Here is a 20856-nt window from a genome sequence, read left to right on the forward strand (position 1 = left end):
CTACAATTTTCAAAAGCAAATACTATAGTACACCACAGTATTTTTTGTCTGAGTGTTCAATTTAACGGGACTTTTATTTTGACGGGTCTTCGGGAAGACGCTTGTTTGCAGATAGCTTCACTCAAACAGTAAAACGCTTGTAAAATAAACTCTCAGAGCAACTCTGGAGATGAAGTTCATGTATTCACATCCTCATACAGTGCAGACGCAGATAAAATACTCGACTATCACTCGTGTTGTATGTTAAACTGTGCACATAATTCACTCAGACACGCAGAACAGCCAGATGACATTTAAATAACAGGATTCCGCGTCCGCATGTAGTTACATGGACTCAGTGCGGTGCTCCATTGATTATTGTCACACACAACAAGCACCACCACGACAAACGCACTACACACAAACAGCTCTGTCTAATGTACATATTCTTATTATTCTACATATATGTCACACTGTTGTTATTCTTTTTTCAAGTTACTTGTCCAGTCGGGCAAGTAAAATTATCTCTCACTTGCCCATACAAAACATTCACTTGTCCCGGACAAGCGTTAATGTCGAGCCCTGAGTATCATTCTGTATTCTGCTCTACAGTAAAAGTCTCAGGAGATCAAAATCCACTTTACAGACAGAGCAACCCAAGCACAAACAGCCAGACTGAGTCATTAGCAGTAATTAACAATGTCCTAATTCTGCAAATTTGCAACAGAAACGTGCTGCAATAAGCGGGTCCTTAAAGCAGAGCAGGTGTTACCTGACAAACAACCTGTGTGTGACCTGTTCAGCCTGATAATGGACTGGGTAGATAGACAAAAATATTGTCTGACTAACATAAATATAATGATGAATTTTCATTTTTGAGTGAACTATGCCTTTAAGAGTAGGTGAAAGATTTGTTTTATCAGTTTATCAGGCCTTTGAGAGCTTCTCTGCGGTTTAAACCGAGACGTTCGCGCTGACAGGAAACTCAAGTAAGTTCTCAATCTTCCTTTCACATAACTCCATTCCTTACTTCATTTACACAGCTAGAGAGACCTCACAGTTCCATAAAACCTTTTTCTCCCTATTCGTCCTTTTTTTCCTTCATTCCACAAAAACACTCCCTCAGTTTTGCAAACGCACTTCCCATGAATCACTCCACCTCTCTGAGGCCGTGTGTGTGTTTGTACCCCCGCGTGGGGCCTCCCGGGCCTCTCTTGAAAAAGAAAGCTGGGTAGTCTTACACTCCCCTGCTGCTCACTCTACACCAGAGCCCAGCACAGCTTTCTCTGAAAGACTCTCGCCTTTGAGTTGACCTTCACCTTTCTCCTCCGATACACATGCTGTTTAGTTGACCTGTTCAATCACATTCTCATTATCATGCAAGTCGTCCACACAGCTCACCAAAACGTAGCTTTGCAGATCCACAACATAAACCCCAAAGCCCAAATCACACGAGAATACATTAGAAGCCTAAACGTGGAAGGAATAGACATATCCTTATCAGCCGCAGATCATGAGAATACTGAGGTACAGGGGCCCAGGAGGCGATAAAGTGAGATGTGAAACTAAGCCAAATTAGATTAGATCTAATTAGCCGAACTCTGTAAACGCCTCCAATGCACACAGATAAAAAGATCTGTGTGCTGACTCGTGCAATAATACAAAAATTAAAAGGATGAAAGTGCGAGAGGACAAAGAAAGAGCGCAATCTTGCAAAGTATTCTACTATTAAATGACTAAATTCACTAAAACACACGTCCACACAAAGTAGGTCAGCATTCCCTCCAGAGTCTGATGTTTAAGATCCAGCATTAGCAGATGCTCTAATGAGATTTATGACCGTCTATCCTTAACATGACATAAGCCCCTCTCCCATCTGCCCTACGTGGCTCTGCTGCAGCCCTCATAGAGCCACTCTGCTGTCTGAAGTTTACTGCCTCATACCTCAACCTCAGTGTTAATAAAGAGGGCGTAACCCATCCTTCAGTGTCCAGATCCATCACCTCAGCACACCTCCCTGCTTCCACCGTCTCAGCAGTGCTGTCAACTCGCTTACTCTCTTTGTAATCTGTATTGTGCCTTAGGTTTGCTGCCTAATTGTTCAATGAGATTAAACACAGAGTTGACTTGGGTCCAAAATCTATTTTTGTAGCCAATGGTGAATAGAGCATCATGAACAACGCACAGTTTTAAATGCATAATAAAATAATGCAAATTTTCTTATGGAGCTTGAACTGTAATTTGTTTTTTGTTCTCGTGAAAATGCGATAATTTATCTTCTTTCATAGGCTATTAATAACAAACAGTGTGGTTAAATAGCCTGCGTCAATTACAAAGGCAAGGTTTTTTTTCCTCATATCTCATATTTTTCTCATGGTTACTTAATGTAAGAAACTATCCACATGCGTGTAAGTTCAAGATGTAAAAAGTGATGCTTTCTCTAGTTATATATTCAATATTAGGGCTGTCAAATGATTAATCGCGATTAATCACATCCAGAATAAAAGTTTTTGTTTACATAACATATGTCTATGTACTGTGCATATTTATTTTGTATTTATAAACACATACATATGCATGTATATACTGTATATAGGAAATATTTAGAAGAAATTATTTATAATTACGAGTAATTGAAATTACATATAAACGTTTATACATTTTTATATTTAATATTTATCTTACATACGAAGAGTTTGGATCCAAAAAGAAATAACTTCAAAAATCATGTTTTTATTATGTTATCATGTGTTTTATTGTGTTAGATAGCTGTATTTTTTTGTTATTATGGCTTAAATCAAAACAAACCAACTGCAGATGGATTGATATTAATTGGAATGCACAATTAAAAAAAAACATGATTTTAAACGAATGAACTTTAAAAACGGAGTTATCTCATTTTGGAACCAAACTCTTCATATATGCATATGTATATACGTTTATAAATACAAAATGATTCTGCACAATGCACAGACATATTTTAATCTGGATGTGATTAATCGTGATAGCCCTATTTAATATATATTTATATTCATCCAATTCATTCAATCAGCAATTGTCAGACAATGATTCAAGCATTTAATTTAATCTATGCATCGAACAGTTCTTAAAAAATTACTGTACACTGTAGAGTAGCTCAAAGTTAATATGTACTCGCATTTGGCACTTGGCAAATGTTAATTTTAGACCCTGAACACAAACTTTTAATTCCCTTAGGGGTCACCAAAGATGGTTGATCCATATCTACCAAATGTTGCTTTAAATGCTTCTAGTGCCAGTAATTCATGCAGCCCACACAACTCATGGTATAAGCCCTGGTACTGATCCAATATATTGAAACTGGCACTATAGTGGATGGTATTATGTCACCCACCCCTGCAGTGACACGCGTACTGCTCTGAACTAAAATGAAGACATCATCACACAGTAAGTACAGTTATCTACAGGGACTAGAGAGTGATCCAGCTCAACATTCTGCCTTTGAGTTCTGCTACCAAGATTGACACTTACTGCTGTGTTTTTGATTTAAACATCGCTTGAACGATTCAAGAAATGTTTGTAATTGTTGCTGCAAGTATGAAACGTTGAAAAAAGAAACAATGCAATTAGAATCAAAAACTGACCTTTGGTTTTCTGTTCAGCAGCCTGCAAAGAAAGAACAGTATGAAACTGAGGGGTGAACATACAAAAGCATTATGACAATGAACATTTCTCCGTGCTGTTTATTGACCGTAAAAAATATACAGTATATCTCTTGTTTAACTGTACATTTCAGTTTGACAGTTGCGGTAACAGGGCTGTTAAGATCTCAGAGGCTTATGGCAGACATGGTGAGGTGTCTGTTAAGCAGCTTTTATAAGGACACAAGCACAAGATTTGAAGTGAAAGCTTGTGGGTCATGGAAAAGAAACGCTCACCTTTTTCTGAGCAGCTTCCTTCTTTTTCTTTTCTTCTTGCTTTTTCTTTTTCTTTTCTTCCATCAAATGGTTCTCCTCTTCTGTATCCTTTTTTTGTCTCAAGGCTGTAAAAGAACAGAGTCTGTCAGTATTATTGACCCCTGTGTAGATCAAATACAGGCAAAAAGCAGAGTAAAATCCAAAGCACATGTAACATTTTCATCTTAAGGGGATCTTTTAGAGATCAACCAGTATCACATGTCACAATCTATAAAACATTTAAATGCTTGAAGATAACTTGAAGAAAAGCAACAATATAACCAAAAGGTTCGAATAATTAAGCGAAGTGTGCTGATATTAAATTTGGAACTTCTTGTTTCATATCACTGCAGTAAAGTCATTGGTCAACCATGATTTAATAATGGCTTATTCACATCCATAAAGTACTGTACTTGATTGAAATTGACACTAATAACAATTCTGTCTTCATTTATTCACCCTTGAGTTGTTCCAAATCTGTATACATTTCTTTGTTTTGATGAACAAAGAGAAAGACATTTGGAATAATGGTTATACCCAAACAGTTCTTGGCCACCATTGACTACCATAGTAGGAAAATTTACAATAGTAGTCAAAAGTGCCCCAGAACTGTTTCCTTTCCTACATTCTTCAAAATATCTTCTTTTGTGATCAGCAGAAACTTACAAAGCAATTTTTCCTACTATGGTAGTTAAGGGTGTAACGAGACACCTATCCCGACGAGACACGAGACTGGGTTCACGAGAACGAGACAAGATTTTTAGAATTTTTTAAAAGAAATCCTCAATGATGAAATATATAGTCTTTTATTCACCTTAAAAAACCTGCAAAAGATGCAGACATTATAAAATCAACTTGTACTTTATGAAACAAATGAATTATATTATGCAGTAATAAACAATATGTAAATACTGCTAAATGTTTTGTCACAAACTCAACTGACAGGCAGTAATTGCACAAAAAACATGCTTTGTTTTCTTAACAGGTGCAGTTTTTAGTAAAGAGCTGTGACTGTTTTCTCTATGCTTTTGCATAACACGACTGCTCGTGTTAGCAGAGGTGGAGATTAGGGATGCAACGATTATAGATTTTGTTGGTACGATTATAGTCTGAGGAATAATCACGGTTGCATGATTATGACGATTATTATGCATACATTAATTTCTACTACATTTTTACTGGCCCTGACAAAAATTGTACTTGCCAGCCACAAAAAGTAATAAATAAATAATAATGTCTAGTTATTAGTTTTTTTACCTATGCAATCTTAATAAATAAGCTCATAATACCATAAAAAGATAATATTAATAGTCGATCAGTTAGTAATAAAATTAGAACAAATGATCAAATTATGAGCAATAGCACAAATAAATGTAATAAAGCAAACACAGAAATAAAATTAACAGTGCTTTTTAGGTGTTTCGGGTAGGTCTAACTGTGGTTATTAGGTACAGAAACTGAATAAAGGAGTCAAATGTAAAATAACACTTCATAGTCTTCACACTGTTCACAGTATGAAATATAGATCAAACCATATTAAAGTTATTAAAGTTGATCAGTCAGGAGCAGTGAGTCTGTTTTGTCTTCGTTTTTTGTTGTTTGCATTAAAACAGATATTTTTATTATGCTGCTGTCCCTTTAAGAGCTAGCGCGCACGAATCACGTGCTTTTTATTTCCCCACTGTTTTCATTTACAGCAAACTATAATGTATTTATCAACGTGATATAGAGCCCATTCGCTAAATAATAACATAAAATAAGTTAAATTGGTTCAACTTGCATCAGGAGTAGACTTTGAATTTGAGCTTGCGCATACAGAATGTACTCATCCTGTGAGCTGTCCTCAACGTGACGCTTCTTGTCCAGTGTGCTACTCCGTTAATTTACATGCAGCTTTGTTTGTTTACGTTGCACTGAAAGCCCAACCGTCACCGCTACAGCCTTGATTGTGAATGTACATGTAAGATTGGCTGTTTGGTCTCTCTGCCATAGTTAATCTAGTGTGTGTCGTGGCCTCCGTGTCTCTGATAAGCACGGCTCTTTAAAATGGTGCACGCTGGTGTAACTTTGTTTTCATTTTGTGTAAGTTGCTACAGTTAGGGCCATAAATATTTGGACAGAGGCACATTTTTTGTTATTTTAGCTGTGTATCAATATGTTTTCGAGTTACAGTTTTATAATAGATATTGTCTTAAAGTGCACACTCTCAGCTTTATTTAGAGTGTATTCACATCCAGATTAGCTGAAGGATTTAGGAATTACAGCTCTTTAATATGAAGCTCTCCCCTTTTTCAAGGGACCAAAAGTAATTGGACAGTTGAATAAAAAGCTGTTTTATTCACATGTATGGGCTTTTCCTTAAATAATTTTGTCATAAATGAAGCATGTTAAGGTCTGGAGTTGATTCTACATGTGGTGTTTGCATTTGGAAGCTGTTGCTGTGAACCCACATCATGGGGTTCATGGAGATCTCCATGCAAGTGAAACAGACCATAGTTAGATTTTAAAAACACTACAAATCCATCAAAAAGATGCCAGGAACATTAAGAGCGGCCAAATCAACAATTTGGTACATTCTAAGAAAAAACAACACACCGCTGAGCTCAGTAACAAAACAATCCTGGGCGTCCATATGAGATAAAAGTAGTGGATGATGACATTATCCTCTCCATGATGAAGAAAAACACCTTCACAACATCCGGACAAGTGAAGACCACTCTCCAAGAGGTAAATATGTCAATGTTTGTCAATCAAAACAATAAAGAGAATACAAGGAAAAAATAGAGAGGGTTCACAACAAGGTGCAAAAGCCTCAAGAATAGGATGGGTAGATTAGACTTCTGAAATAGCAGAACAAGCTCTAGAAAGCATTTTTTTTGGAGAGATCAAATTAATTTCAGCCTGCATAAGACTAAAAAGAATAAAAGATATGGAGAAGGCTCATGATATGAGCATACAACATCTTCAGTAAAATAGTGTTCAGGCAGTGTGATTCCATTTCCATGCATGACGTCCTCAGGCACTGGGTCACTGGTGTTTTTTTGGTGATGTAACAGAAGACAGAAGCATCCGGATTAATTCTTCACTTGTCTGGAAGTTGTGAAGATGTTTTTCTTTATCATGGAGAGGATAATGTCATCATCCACCACTTTGATCTCATATGGACGCCCAGGATTGTTTTTTTACTGAGCTCAGCGGTGTGTTTTTTTCCCCCAGAATGTCCCAAATTGTTGATTTGGCCGCTCTTAATGTTCCTGGCATCTTTCTGACGGATGTGTAGTGTTTTTAAAATCTAACTATGGTCTGTTTCACTTGCATGGAGATCTCCATGAACCCCATGATGTGGGTTCACAGCAACAGCTTCCAAATGCAAACACCACATGTAGAATCAACTCCAGACCTTTAACATGCTTCATTTATGACAAAATTATTTAAGGAAAAGCCCATACATGTGAATAAAACTGCTTTTTATTCAACTGTCCAATTACTTTTGGTCCCTTGAAAAAGAGGAGAGCTTCATATTAAAGAGCTGTAATTCCTAAATCCTTCAAATAATCTGGATGTGAATACACTCTAAATAAAGCTGAGAGTGTGCACTTTAAGACAATATCTATTATAAAACTGTAACTCAAAAACATATTGATACACAGCTAAAATAACAAAAAATATGCCTCTGTCCGAATATTTATGGCCCTAACTGTACGTTTCCGTTCCGTGCAACAGAAACATGCGGTGTAACGGAGCCTTTACGATTAATTAACCGTGACGTTTTTAAGCACGGTTAATAGTGAACCTCGGTAATCGCTGCATCCCTAGTGGAGATCATATCACACTGTCAATCCTTCTTCCTCCACTGACTGAACCCTCATAGCCTTCAGAGAAACAGTTAAAACTACATAAACACATCATGTTTTATGCTTACATTGCACATAAGTAAGAGACAGATCAGCGTTTTTCCTGCATAAAGAAATTGGAGGCGGCCGCCTACGTCAAATGTCATGCTACCTCAGACTCTCGCCAAAACTATGTCTGGTGTCCGCACAAGAAACGCTGCATGCTTTTAACAGACTGTCATTTGTAATTGCAGTTGCGGCATTACGCCACAGTAGAGGCGCTGTTTCGTTATCAGCACATTGAGGCGCTAAAAAAAGTTGCAGAACAAGAGCTGGCTGTGTTTCGCGGCTGTTTAGCTGTGTCCCAAATGACATACTATACACTATGCTCTTAAACTATGCACTATGCACTCAACTATGCACTAGTATATGAATTTCAGAAGAGTAGTATCGTCCCAAATGGAATACTAAACGGTTTTATACTAACCGGATGTATATCAGTTTCCCAGACGAGCGCCAATGACATCAATCGCACGCCACAATGCGTGTGAATAAAAATATACTTGTGCATTGTTCATTATACTACAAAATGGTGTAGAATAGTGCATAAGTGTGCGATTTGGGACGCACCTTCTGTTTTGCATCCAAGTACGTTTAATTTCTTGAAATTTCTTAAATTAACATGACGTACATCATTGTGACGTCTTTAGCTGTGCAGTTAGATCGTTGAATCAGCGTATACTGTACACAGCGAGTCGCCAGTATGAACGCACATTGCGTTCAGAACGACTCGCACACAAATGACTCATTTGAACTGATTCATTTAAACTATTTAACTTTTTTTGTTGTTGAAAATGATAAAAAGCTTTATTTGATTAAAAAAAATTCTGTTTGGTTGAATAAAAGTAATGTTTTATATAACTTTATAACTGTCATTTTCATCTAAGTTTATAAGAACTTATGCCAAAGTCACTTTGGTTAAGCCATTTAAAGGTACGGTAGGCCTATGTGTGTGTGTACAAGATCAGGATGGCACCACCTCCGCCTCATTTTGAGCCAGGAAAAACCCTGCAGATGATCTGTTTTCGAAGAGGTTTGCCTGTGAATGTATTTAAAATAACGTAATGTGAACTTGTAATTGCTATACTGTACTTGTGGTACAGTCAGCTCAGCTGCTGATCAGCTGTGCGCTGCGCGCTCCCAAAGCGCTGCTGGCAGCTCGAACTGCCGTAAACACTCGTGCTTATGCACGAGGCGTTGCAGACGTTGAAACCCGTCCGTCTAGCACGTGTTTACATAAAAAACGGTGGGAAAGTAGCCCTGCGGGATGGAAAATCAAGTTGTCGAATCGCCATTATGTCGAATGTACAGTATCTGACTTTAAAACTGCGAACCTCGTGCTGCACGCAGAGACGCGTGCACGGAGAGACACGTCTGACTTTAAAACTGCAATGCTCATGCTGCACAGAGAGACACGTCTAAAATTGTAATTTTAAAAGGGAAGAAGACGCGCCTGATTTATAATTGCGCAGCTCACAAGTGACGTCACAGACCAACTAATCGATAATGAAATTCGTTGACAACTATTTTCATTATCGATTATTTATCGACTAGTTGTTGCAGCCCTAATCGAAATCGATAAGCAGAATCATAATTGGAATCGGAATCGATAAAATCCAAACGATTCCCAACCCTGAGTATAACATCAAAATACAACATAAGTATAATTTACAATCATTCAAATCAAACATGCATATATATTTTTAATCATTTGGCTAAGTGCACATATATAAAAAATAAAAGGTAAAACTTTAGTTACTTTCAACATTTACTACAACATCATTAAAATCAAATATCTATTAACATTACCTAATGCACAAGCAGTGAAAAACTGTCTTGCTATTAACTAAGATAAAATGATTAATTAATGCTGTCAAAATATATTGTCCATTGTCATTTAATAATATCTAATGCATTAACTAACGTCAATTAATGAAAACCTACTGCATACTGTTACTCAATAAAAGCTAAAAATCACACATTCTTCTACCATGATTTCAGATGAAGTGACAGAATTAGCTACTATTTAGCGCAGTTTCATACTAAATAGAAATTATGTCGGTGTACCACAGATACTAAGAATGGGCCACGAAAGCCATGCTTTCCTCTTATGTTGAGAAAAATGTCAAACAAGTCTAAAATAGATGAACTTATCGCAAGAGTTCATTCATTACATAACACAGGCCAATCTGCCTGAGGACAAAATAAACCAGAACCCAATCACTGATTTAAGAGTAGGCTTGGAAAAAGAAATTAAAACACTGTTTTCGTTTAAAAAGTCATCAGTGAACATAACTGCATAAAAGGTGGTCTGAATTTTTAGGCTTGCATGTTAACAATGAAAAGCTAAAAACAAAAAAGATGTGCTTGGGATTTAGAGGGACACTTCTTTTAAGAATAAAAACATTGACGTCAACTTTTGTTCATTCCTTGCTGCCTTTTTTCAATAAAATGCCTAAGTGGGTTGAGATAAACAAAGACATCTCAAACCACAAAGCATCTATATATTAGCGGTTAAAATCAGCAGAAAACTCACTATACCACATTTTATCAACCATATATATTTTATCTGGGTGACAATACAATTATTCTGAGATTCAGTATGTTTGGTGTACGGTTAGCAAACCAAATCTATAATATACTGCAAATGTAAAATCCTGAAATGTTATTTTGATTCCCCCCAAACTAGAAATTCACAAACGTTACTGACCCAGTCCTAATTCATAGAAGATCGTCATATTATACCTTTGACAAACAGGGGAACAATGATGCACGTTAGATGCACAACCCACAACATAACCGCTTTCATTGTGGGTTTAATCTTTATTTATATGCGATGCGGTTCGTGAACAGCCAGTGTGACGTACAGTAGGAAATAGAGGTAGGTGGGGAAGGGGGGACAAAACTGAGCAAGTCGAAGAGACATTGGAGATGCAGTGGAAGGGGGTGGGAGGGGGGGCTAGACTCTCTCTGGGAACAGAGCCAAAAAATGTCAGCGCTGCAAGACAAACAAGAGCGCTGCGAGCCCTCGGGAACCCGCTGGCTAGCAACAGCAGCCCACAGAGGAAGAAATCTGCAGCCCCTCCATCTGACACAATCAAGCATTAGGAACCCATAACTTCCGAACCATTTGAGACGACCAGACCTGACATGTCAGTAAACCCCAGAATAACACAAAAATCTCCTCTAGACAACCCGCCACACTCAACAGCAAACGCAGACGAAACACAATGTGGAAGAAAGCCTGACTTTGTTTCCGCCGGCGAATATGCGCTGCATGGTGAAAGTGAGGCGTGAAATCCTGTTTTCAGAATTCCAAACCACATGCGCATGTACCTTTCTAATTCAGCTGAAGGAAACTTTCTGCCAGCGTGAATGACAATGAAAAAGAGTGAAAGGTGATTTTTCATATGTTCGGCTACTGGCCTAAAAATAGCTTTGGTGGATTGACTTGCTGTCACAGAGGTCCCGATGACTTTCATCTCCGAACAAAGTCACTAATGAAAGCACTTTCGCAAGCTCTGCTGACAATTTATTGCCCTAATAGATCACACAAATGCCTTCTATAAAGACCCCTGTCATTATACTCAAATCACGCAGGTCTTTCGGCGATTGCACATTTGTCTCAATAAAATGCAAAACATCCAACAGTTCAGCAGACTAATGGACTTATAGCATAAAAGGAAACTCATGTAACGGGGGCTAAATTGAGAGTGATCAGTTCTAAGGTAATTAGTGATGCATCAAGGGGGAAAAAGCGTCAGCTTGAACATTAGCGGAATTACAAACCATGCAAACCGCACTTGGCTTTTCATTCTTCTAGTCTTTAAAGTGGTTTAGGATGGACGTAAGAAACAACAACCCATTCTCACCATAGGACTGTAGGATGTCTCATACAATATGCCCACAATCAACGTCCAACAACGCAACTTTTGGGAATCAGATACTGCATTCTACTGAACAGTACTGTCCTAAACAGTCCATTTTCTGTTTCTATGTAATATTAAAATGTATAATGTTAATACACAGGGATAGGTTTAGGACAGTGATTCTCAAACTTTTTCAATGTAAGGCCCCCTTTGTGTAGAGTGCATTGCTTTACGGTCCCCCAAATAAACACTTATAATCTTAAATTTAGAATTTTAATTCAACCAAAAACATATTCAGTTATACAATGCTGGAACAACAATTGTTTGGTGGTCTTATTTTTCTGATGTTTGATGAGATAAAATCTATGACAAATTTCTATATTTAAAAAAATGACACAAAATCTGTGAACCCCCGATCCATCTTGGGGCTCCTAGTTTGAGAACCACTGGTTTAGGGGACAGGACAGTTGAAGAACTATTCCCCTTTACAGTAACTGCAGAGCTGCTATTTTGCATGCAACCAAGCAGGTTAAATGTGGCAATCTGCGAATAAATCATGCCTTTTTTTTAAAGGTTAATGAATTCTGAGTTTTGCTACGGTGTGTGTGTGTCATCGCAGTATGGGAATCTTGCTCTTACAAGACCTAGTTTTCAACCAATCAGAAGAATGTACAACGTATGCCAAAAAACGCAACTTGAGGGTTTAAAATCTCCTCCTCAAATTCAAAAGAAGAGGAATGCAGAGTACAAAGAAATACATACAGAAGTTCAAGATCAAACCATTACAGCTTTCCATGAGTAAATCAAGTCTAAAGACCTCAACTCTGGGTGCAAGCTAATGCTAGACATTACCGAAAAGATCTATTATGATATTATCTATCATGACGAAGCATGGAGATGAGGGTCAGTGGGACACAGATCCTGTAGCAATCTTTAGAGGTCAACATTAATCTAACTTAGGAAGTGACAGCTGTTGGTTAGTGTCTTGTGTCCAACCAAATAAAATGATGCTGCTATTGATGAGCCATGGGACTGCTTCAATATCAGAGCAACATCATTGACAGTGATCTGTGGTCTGCACAAAACACTACGCAAAATAATATCCAAGACAACATTTTATTAAATTGAACAGTCAAAAACCTTGCTTTCCTTGGCTGCTTAAGCAAATTGATGTTAGAACAATTACAAAAGGATGACTGGTTACATGTAGACAACTACACCCTACTGCTTACAATCATGTCTTTGAAGAATACTTAAAACATAGAAACTTGTGATATTGTTGTTTCGAATTTGTAAAATCATACTAAATCAATTTGGGGACGTCTGGCAAACTAATACGTGTTTATTTTACTACTTTGCATAACACATATCCTAGTATATTATAAAATAACCACTATAATGATCATGCTCAAAATGCCACAATTAACCTACAGCTACTATAATACTGAACAATGACGTTTTATCAGGGATGGCACATGCACCAGAATCAGTCCAATCCAATAACCAAAAGCTACAACAACCAAATATAAAGCCACGTGGTGCAAGTCCCCAGCCAGAGATAATGCTGGTTAGGATTCATAGGAAGAGGGCAATGTGACCTAAGCTTTATGGTAATCTGAGCATTAAGTGGCCTCTTTTTGTCCAACCCTTTTTCACTGGTTGAGAACACACGGCCCTTTCAAAAGTCTGCCTCTGCCCCCTGACCCATAGAGGGAAACAAAAATCTTCCTGCACCACATGAACAGTTATGGGGAGAAAATGTTTGACATTGATGCTGTCCTGAGAAGCGTGTTATGCTGCATGTCAGAAAAGCTTGAAATGCACTTTTGTCAAAATACAGTTAGAAGTAGTATTATAGTTAGTTAATATTGTGGCAATTTGATATTGGCCTGAGAGCTAAAAAAGCATTTAAACAATGAGAGAAAATCTAAAGGCTTCTTACACTGTTTGAAGGACAACCATACCAAGGCAATACTTTATTCATATACAAAAGTTAAGTTACTATAGCTGCAGAAACTGTGGTGTTCTAGAAGAAACTTGGAGATTTCCAATCTTAGTAAACATTAAAAAGAAATAGCTACACTCAACTTACTCCCAATAAAATGAACAAAAAGCTTGAGGCAACAACATTGACCTGACAATGAGGTTTCTCTATCGTCCACTTCATTTCTGGTGTGACATTGACCAGCGCAGGAACGAAGCTAAAGCTCGATATCATGACAGAAAGGCTGTGGCACCATTCCACCAATCCGATCAATGTCAACCGCCCAGAAAAACACTAAGTAACGTTATGTCTAAAACACACCCGAGTAGACAACATTTCTAGCACAAAGGATGTAAATTAAAGAACATATCGGGGCTCCTTGAAAATACACAGCATTCACACAATACATCTGTCGAGAGCCAATTCTTCAAATGAAATAGGGAAATCCCTACAGATGACTAATTTACACGGTTCATACAGCCAGTTGTTATACACATCTAAGCAGCTCATATCAGTCTAAATCGCGTCTAAAATATAAGAAAGAAACTAAAGTTGTCTCGCATCAGTTTGGAAAAATGGGGCAATGTTAGCGTCGGTGGGGAGGGGGTAAACATTTGCACACGCAAGCTATTTCTAGCCCTGAAAACAGAAAATATGCGATTAAAAAACACAGAAGCACTCTGTTAAAAAGCACTGCCCATTTATCTTACGAACAGACCACGAACAGAACATAAATTTAATCGATTTTTACTCGGAATGTGTACACTCTCAATGTCACCGACTGGCAGTCAAAATAACACAAAACGATCACACTAAAACGATAATGTGCACAAAATGACCACACCACGCCCACTTAAATATTTTAAGCGTTTAAAAGGGTCACATCTTACCTTTATTATACACACGGAGCGATTGCGGTCTGCTGGTCAAATCCGATGCATGAGCTGCATGGTGAAGGAGGATGTTGTCGATACCCGTACTGACAAGAGATCAGATATATTTTCAGTCGCAGTCAAGGCACTCGCTGTTGCAGGGAGCTGCAATGGCGAGCCTGACTTTCCAGTTGAGGAATTCACCTCTCAGTATGCAAGACAGCGAAATTTATCCAGAGGGCAAAAAAATCTAAAGATGCCAGTGCAAACAGCGAAAAACGACGATTTTGCTCATCGGCTAGAAAGCTTAACGTTGAACGGTTGTAACATTTCGGCGATTTTTAGGAGCAGCTACACACGCGCGCACTCACACAGACGCACGCACACGGGCAGTTTGAGCTTAACTAAATGACGTTTTCACATCGATAAAGTCACGTATACTGTATAAAGTGCGTAAAGGGATTTTTTCAGCATGCCTTTAGTTCGCTAATACGCATTGTAAACGAGTCCACAAAAGCAAATGTCCCGAGAGTATGGGAATTCCAATACATCCATTTAAAATTATACTGCACTGACGTGAAGCGCTCACTGGGTTTTCGTTCGCGGCGCTCCAGCAGCCATTTTGTTGAAACTGACAACAGCGGCTCAAGTCTCAGAGTAAAACAGGAAGTGCCCCCATACCCCAGCGGCACGTCACGTGACTTCAACTAACAAACAATCCAACCCCTCTGTTAAAATATCGCTCCACCTTTATCGTTGCCATGACAACGAGGACCCAAGAATTACCTCCCTCCCCTTCAACACACACACATACTAATGCGGATCCAGCCACCCGTTCTGTGTCCTAGTTTGATAAGGCCTTAATCGAGCTTGGTCAGCACTACTTTACAACATATACATTTAAAACGGTGTCGTTTTAAAGGGCCTTGCATTCCTTTAGAAGGGTGTGCATCTATTTAACCTCAAGTTTGCCGTTTTCGTTTACACTTCCTTCCGCCAGCAGGGGGCACGATTTCAACAAACCACAAGAATTAATCTGAAAATCATCTCTTAATTACATGAAACCTTAGAGTTGAAAATTAAAACCCATATGCAAGTACAATCACTAAATCCAATTGGTTTATTTCTCACTGACAAATCATTTAAAAAAGAAAAGGATAGGGGCTTTGCATATATAACAAATACAATACACACGAAAACCATACAAATATTTATAATATAAACAGATATATCTTACGAAAATTAACCATGGTTTTTTTGTGGTACAAGTGTAGTAACCATGTTTTTTTGGTGCATTGATTACTTAGGGCAAAACCATGGTTTTACTACAGTAACCATTGATTACTATTGTTTTTACAAAAAACATGGTTTTCAAAACCATGGTTATTTTGTGATAACCATTGTTTTACTACAGTAACCATATTTTTTTGTTTTAACTGTAGTAAAACCATGGTAAATTTTCGTAAGGGATGTGTCTCCTTTCTGATATATGCAGTTTGCGTTGGTACAAAATACAGATGCATTACACTAAAATAGAATTAAAGCACACACTCTCCAAACTAGTACACGTATTTACAATTTATCATTTTGTAAACATAAATACTGCCATTTAAAATGGTTTCATCTCAATTTCTATCTTTTCTACTGAATCTGAATATATATCATTTCACAGAACACTGAAATCCATAGACCTTTACATTTTGGGGCATTACATGACTTTCCAAACACTCGCTCTGTGATCACTCTGTGTGATACTGCAATGTAATAAAGACGATCTTGGCATGCAAGTATGGTCAGTGAGCAAAACTAGGGAGAAATTGACATTTCAACTGTGCTCCCCACTCAGCGCCGTCCTGCTCCTGTTTACAGCTTTATCCCAGCACGGAATGAAGAAGACAAATACGATCAGAGAGCTGGCCAAACGTTTCGCTGAGTTCGCTGAGCAATGAGCCAAAACCAGATCTCACCAAAGGCTCATCTCTCTCGCTTTCATTACCATTCATTCGCCAATGACAGCCAGACCACTTCTGTTGGCCGGATGAATGCGAGGGGATGGCTGAGTCGCTTTGGGTAGTTAAAAGACGAGGGCTCGCCGATAAAGACGTGCTGACAGACCTTCAAGGGGCCAATTAAATAACAATCCGCCCTAATCTGCATATGGATAACGGCTGAGATATGTAACGCGTCGACAAAAGAAAAACGTGATTACGGACTACGTTTAATGATGAAGTATGTATAGAGGCATAAAAGATCAGCTTGGCGGGGAGAGCTAATCACGACCGGTGGCAATTAATCTTGCTTGTCGTGATAATTCTCTTCCATTATTCACCGCGTCACCTCTTCAGAACCAGAGTCGCCGAGAGGGCAACCCGGGCTCAATGCACCAGAAAGTATACCAACTTTTGCCTTTCAGGAGCAACTTAAGACAATAATATAATAATTACTTTTAGGGTGTGCATGTGTTGAGAGCATGTGATGATTTACAGTTCAATGACATGTGTGCATGGCTTGTGAGATGCGGGCCACAATGCGGGTTGATCCTTTCCGTGCTGGATTAATTTCCCTTGAGACCTTTGTAATGGATAAGGGCAGGAGATGGAGCCGGACCAGACATCACAGGCAGCATCACAAATCACAACGCTCATGTTGAAATTGGAACATACAACTGTCACATTTAGGGAAGGCTATTGTTAAATCATGTCCAGAGAAAGCAAATAAATGACATAAAACAGTGGTGACAAGTCATAAATTTATTATCTATTATAACCAGGCCCACACGGAGTCAGCGCATGCAGAACTCAGTGGATTTGTGCATAATTGGAACGGCCGTCATTGACAACGTTTTATGAATTATGCTGAGCCATGCTTAAATCCATTCAGCAGATTTTCCTTATAATTCTGCAGAAAAAAACATCTTGCCAATACATTTCTTAAGCTCATATGATGATGTTTATTTTAGAAATCAGCACATGTTGCCTCGTGTCATACACATACAGTACATGCTTGTTAAACAAGAATTAGACCATTGTGGCCTCCACGGCATTTGGGAGCAATGCTGAGAGGTTAATCAGATTTACAGCACACATAACCATAATTGGCTGCCTTTATAGATTCAAATGAGCAATTAACTACAGAAAGGCTGTGTTTCACGATCAATGGAAACCTGTGAATGAGCTGCCGTAATAGTTTTGATAAGATACCCATAGAGGCAATCAGTGCAAAGCCGGCAAAGATGCACTTTTATGTGGCATTAAAACACAGTTCATTGTAGGTTATATACTCAACATAATTTATATGTTTATATAAAAACAATCTTAGTCTTCTGTAGTCATCTTCTGTAGTCATCCAGGTGGATGCTGCACACTGGTGGTTGAGGAGAGACCCCCCTCATATGATTGTAAAGCGCTTTGGGTGTACAGCAATACACAGAAAAGCGCTATATAAATGCCTCATTCATTCATTCATTCATTCATTCATTCATTCATTCATTCATTCATTCATTCATCTTTATCGTATAACATACAAACAAAGTATATTTTCCTCTCTATAGGACAGGAGAGATCTATAACTCCTCCACAATTATATTCATAATTCAGAATGCATTTAAATTCTTTGAAGATAGTAGATCTTGCATCAGCGCTCATCATAAATCTGTACATCTTAACCGAATGAAATCTGTCCCCAGACTGTAAACGACAGAAGCAAACCCCCCGTCACATATGTCAATGCATTGATAAGGAGCCCAGACCAATGACGCACAATAGAGTTAAAATCTCAGCCCCGCATTGACATGAACTGTTTTGACAGCTGTCAGGCTTTGTTTATGATACACACGTGTGGACAGAACACCAGGATGTGTCAAAGGAAACTTCATTGAGATACGTGTAGCTCACAATGCTGAGTCTCCAAGAGATGGGAGCCTGCCAGAAGAGCACGTTGACTGAAATCAGCACTAGCTTCAAAGCTTTCAGGAAGGATATGGTGTAGAAAGAGAGCAAAGATTAACCATGACAGCTTTTGAAACATAAAGAGACAGTGATTGAAAGCAAGCCTACGTTGACTACATTTTGCACTTTCATTCTTCAAATGTTGATGAAGGCTTAGCTTAACAATGGGACAGTTACTTTTTTTACATTATTATTCAACGTATTTTGTACAAAATGTTTCTTGCTGTTCAAGTGCAAAACATCGTCCGACACAATACGATTAATGGCGAATTTAGCTCTTGTTGATCTATAGTGTAGTATTGATGTGGGGAGCGGGGCATCCTCTTCCCCATTTCTTATTCATTACACATTATTGATGGAGATGGATTGAGTATAGTGTGTATATATAACATCATGCAGTTGAAGATCTATCTGAAATAAACTATTCTCATAAGTGATTGCAAAGAGAATACATCTAAAAAAACACTAGGACCAGTAACAAAAGCCACACAACCCACCACAGTTCATATACGAACACACACAAACAGAGTCGCTGAGACTGAGGTAAAGCGTTGGGTGTGTGTTAGTAATGAGCGTGCCACAGTTGCATGCCTACAGCTCCCATTTTCCCCTTCCCCCATTGGCAGTGTCACAGTGATGAATGGATCCCTCTGCTCAATGACCCCCAAGGTCACAGGAACAGAGTAGAGGAGTACAGCCTCTGCACCGCGCTGCACACTCCCAATCCACTCAGGTAACAACAGCATAACTCACTCTATTCAGCCAGGAATCAGACTCCCACCAGCTCTGATCTCATATGTGATCAAACTGGCTTTAATGCAGTGGGCTCTGGATTGTATATAGAGGCATTAAAGATCGAACAGATATGCAAGAACGGGGTTCAACTACACATACAGCGGTGCTCACACGTCTGAGGACACACTGAAAACAGTAGTTTTTATTAGTTACAGTAAACCTGGAAATAAACAACATTTTGTGGATTTGGACAGTTTAAAATAAAAGTAGGAAGATAAAAGTGTGAAATAAACCTTTATATTTATGTATTTGGATGTATAGACGGTGACGGTAACAACAAACAAAAACGTTATGTGGTCCAAACTTCCCGTAGACCTCAAAGAATCAATCACTTTTGAGTTTTAAATTAATTTATTATAATTAATATACAATAACATTTTCATATAAATTAATATGAATATAAATGAAATATAATATTAATTGTTATATTATAACTTAACACCGATCGAAAATTAACTTCGGGCCAAGTCGTACATCCGATAAAATATTTAGTCTATAAGGTATATTTTAACAGTTTGTGTGTTCACCTGGGAATCAAACCTTGTTGTTCACAAAGAAATGTTCTACTAAATGAGCTACATGAACCATAAATCAGTTGGTGTATGTGCAGTGAAGAAATACTTTTATTGGAAATAAAGATTTTTTTACAGCAAATTTGTGACATTATTTTGACACATTTGTAAGAAAGACCACCTAAACCAAGACAAGACCAAGATCAGACCAGTACTCCTAACATACAAAATGCATTTGCAGAAGTAAATATCATGTTTAGGAATTTTTGTTTAGTTTCTTTGAGCAAACAAATACAAATACTAAAGAGCTATATGTATTTGCGCATAACTTTTTTCTACACAAAAATAGAGCAAAAACTTTGCACCTTAAATGTTAGTCACCTAAAAGTCAGCTTGTTAATGTTCATATAAATTACTTAATCACGTCTTGACCAGTCTTGAAATAAAATCAAGTTCTCGTCTAAGACCAAGACAATACCAAGACCAAATGCATTCGAGACCAAGACAAGATCAATACCATCAAAAAATGGTCTTGAGACCGGTCTCAAGTACTACAACACTACGCATTTGTGAAAGTTTCAGTCTTGTTTCTGTTCCAAAACATTATTTATGTTTTTTAATTGTAAAGATATATACAGTCAAATGTACAGTACATAATTTCATGATGCCCATAAGCCACCACACTCAGATGAACACTAGTATTAAAGCCATTGTGGAAAGACATTCAAGCAAAATCACCAACGCAAACACACGTAATCCCATTTATATGAAAGCATGCAAACAAGAAAATCTGGCCACAAATGAGTGCAGTGGAAACAATATCTCGCTAATGTAATCTGACAGCAATTTGAATGAAAACAAGCTTTTCGGTCGACTTCATTAGCAGTTTCCATGTGGAATTCCGCATTGTTTTCGGACCCCGTGCGTTCTATTACAGAGTTCTGCCATTCAAAACCGTTCCCTAGTCTCACAGACAGCGGGGTAAGCAATCTCACATGCCACACCGCAGAGTGACACCACATTTATTAAACCTCTCCACCGAGCAAAGAAGAGGACACACATACACGCTC

At 38.1% G+C, this 20856-nt stretch overlaps 1 protein-coding gene across 2 annotated transcripts in view; it reads right to left on the reverse strand.

The window, feature by feature from the left end:
• The window catches only part of tnrc6c1 (trinucleotide repeat containing adaptor 6C1), a 62920-nt gene extending 47729 nt beyond the window's left edge, over positions 1–15191 (reverse strand). The window contains exons 1-3 of one of the 2 annotated variants that reach the window (XM_057345022.1): positions 14551–15191; positions 3897–4000; positions 3603–3624 (exon numbers count right to left, since the gene is read on the reverse strand). In XM_057345022.1, the coding sequence (XP_057201005.1) occupies positions 3603–3624; positions 3897–3959 (85 nt within the window). In that variant the 5' untranslated portion in view covers positions 3960–4000; positions 14551–15191. The remainder of the gene's footprint in view (positions 1–3602; positions 3625–3896; positions 4001–14550) is intronic. The other variant, XM_057345023.1, reaches the window with a different exon arrangement.
• Between the last annotated feature and the right edge of the window lie 5665 nt (positions 15192–20856).

This window comes from Triplophysa rosa, linkage group LG11 (genome assembly GCF_024868665.1).
Source record: "Triplophysa rosa linkage group LG11, Trosa_1v2, whole genome shotgun sequence".
Taxonomy (NCBI): Eukaryota; Metazoa; Chordata; class Actinopteri; order Cypriniformes; family Nemacheilidae; genus Triplophysa; species Triplophysa rosa.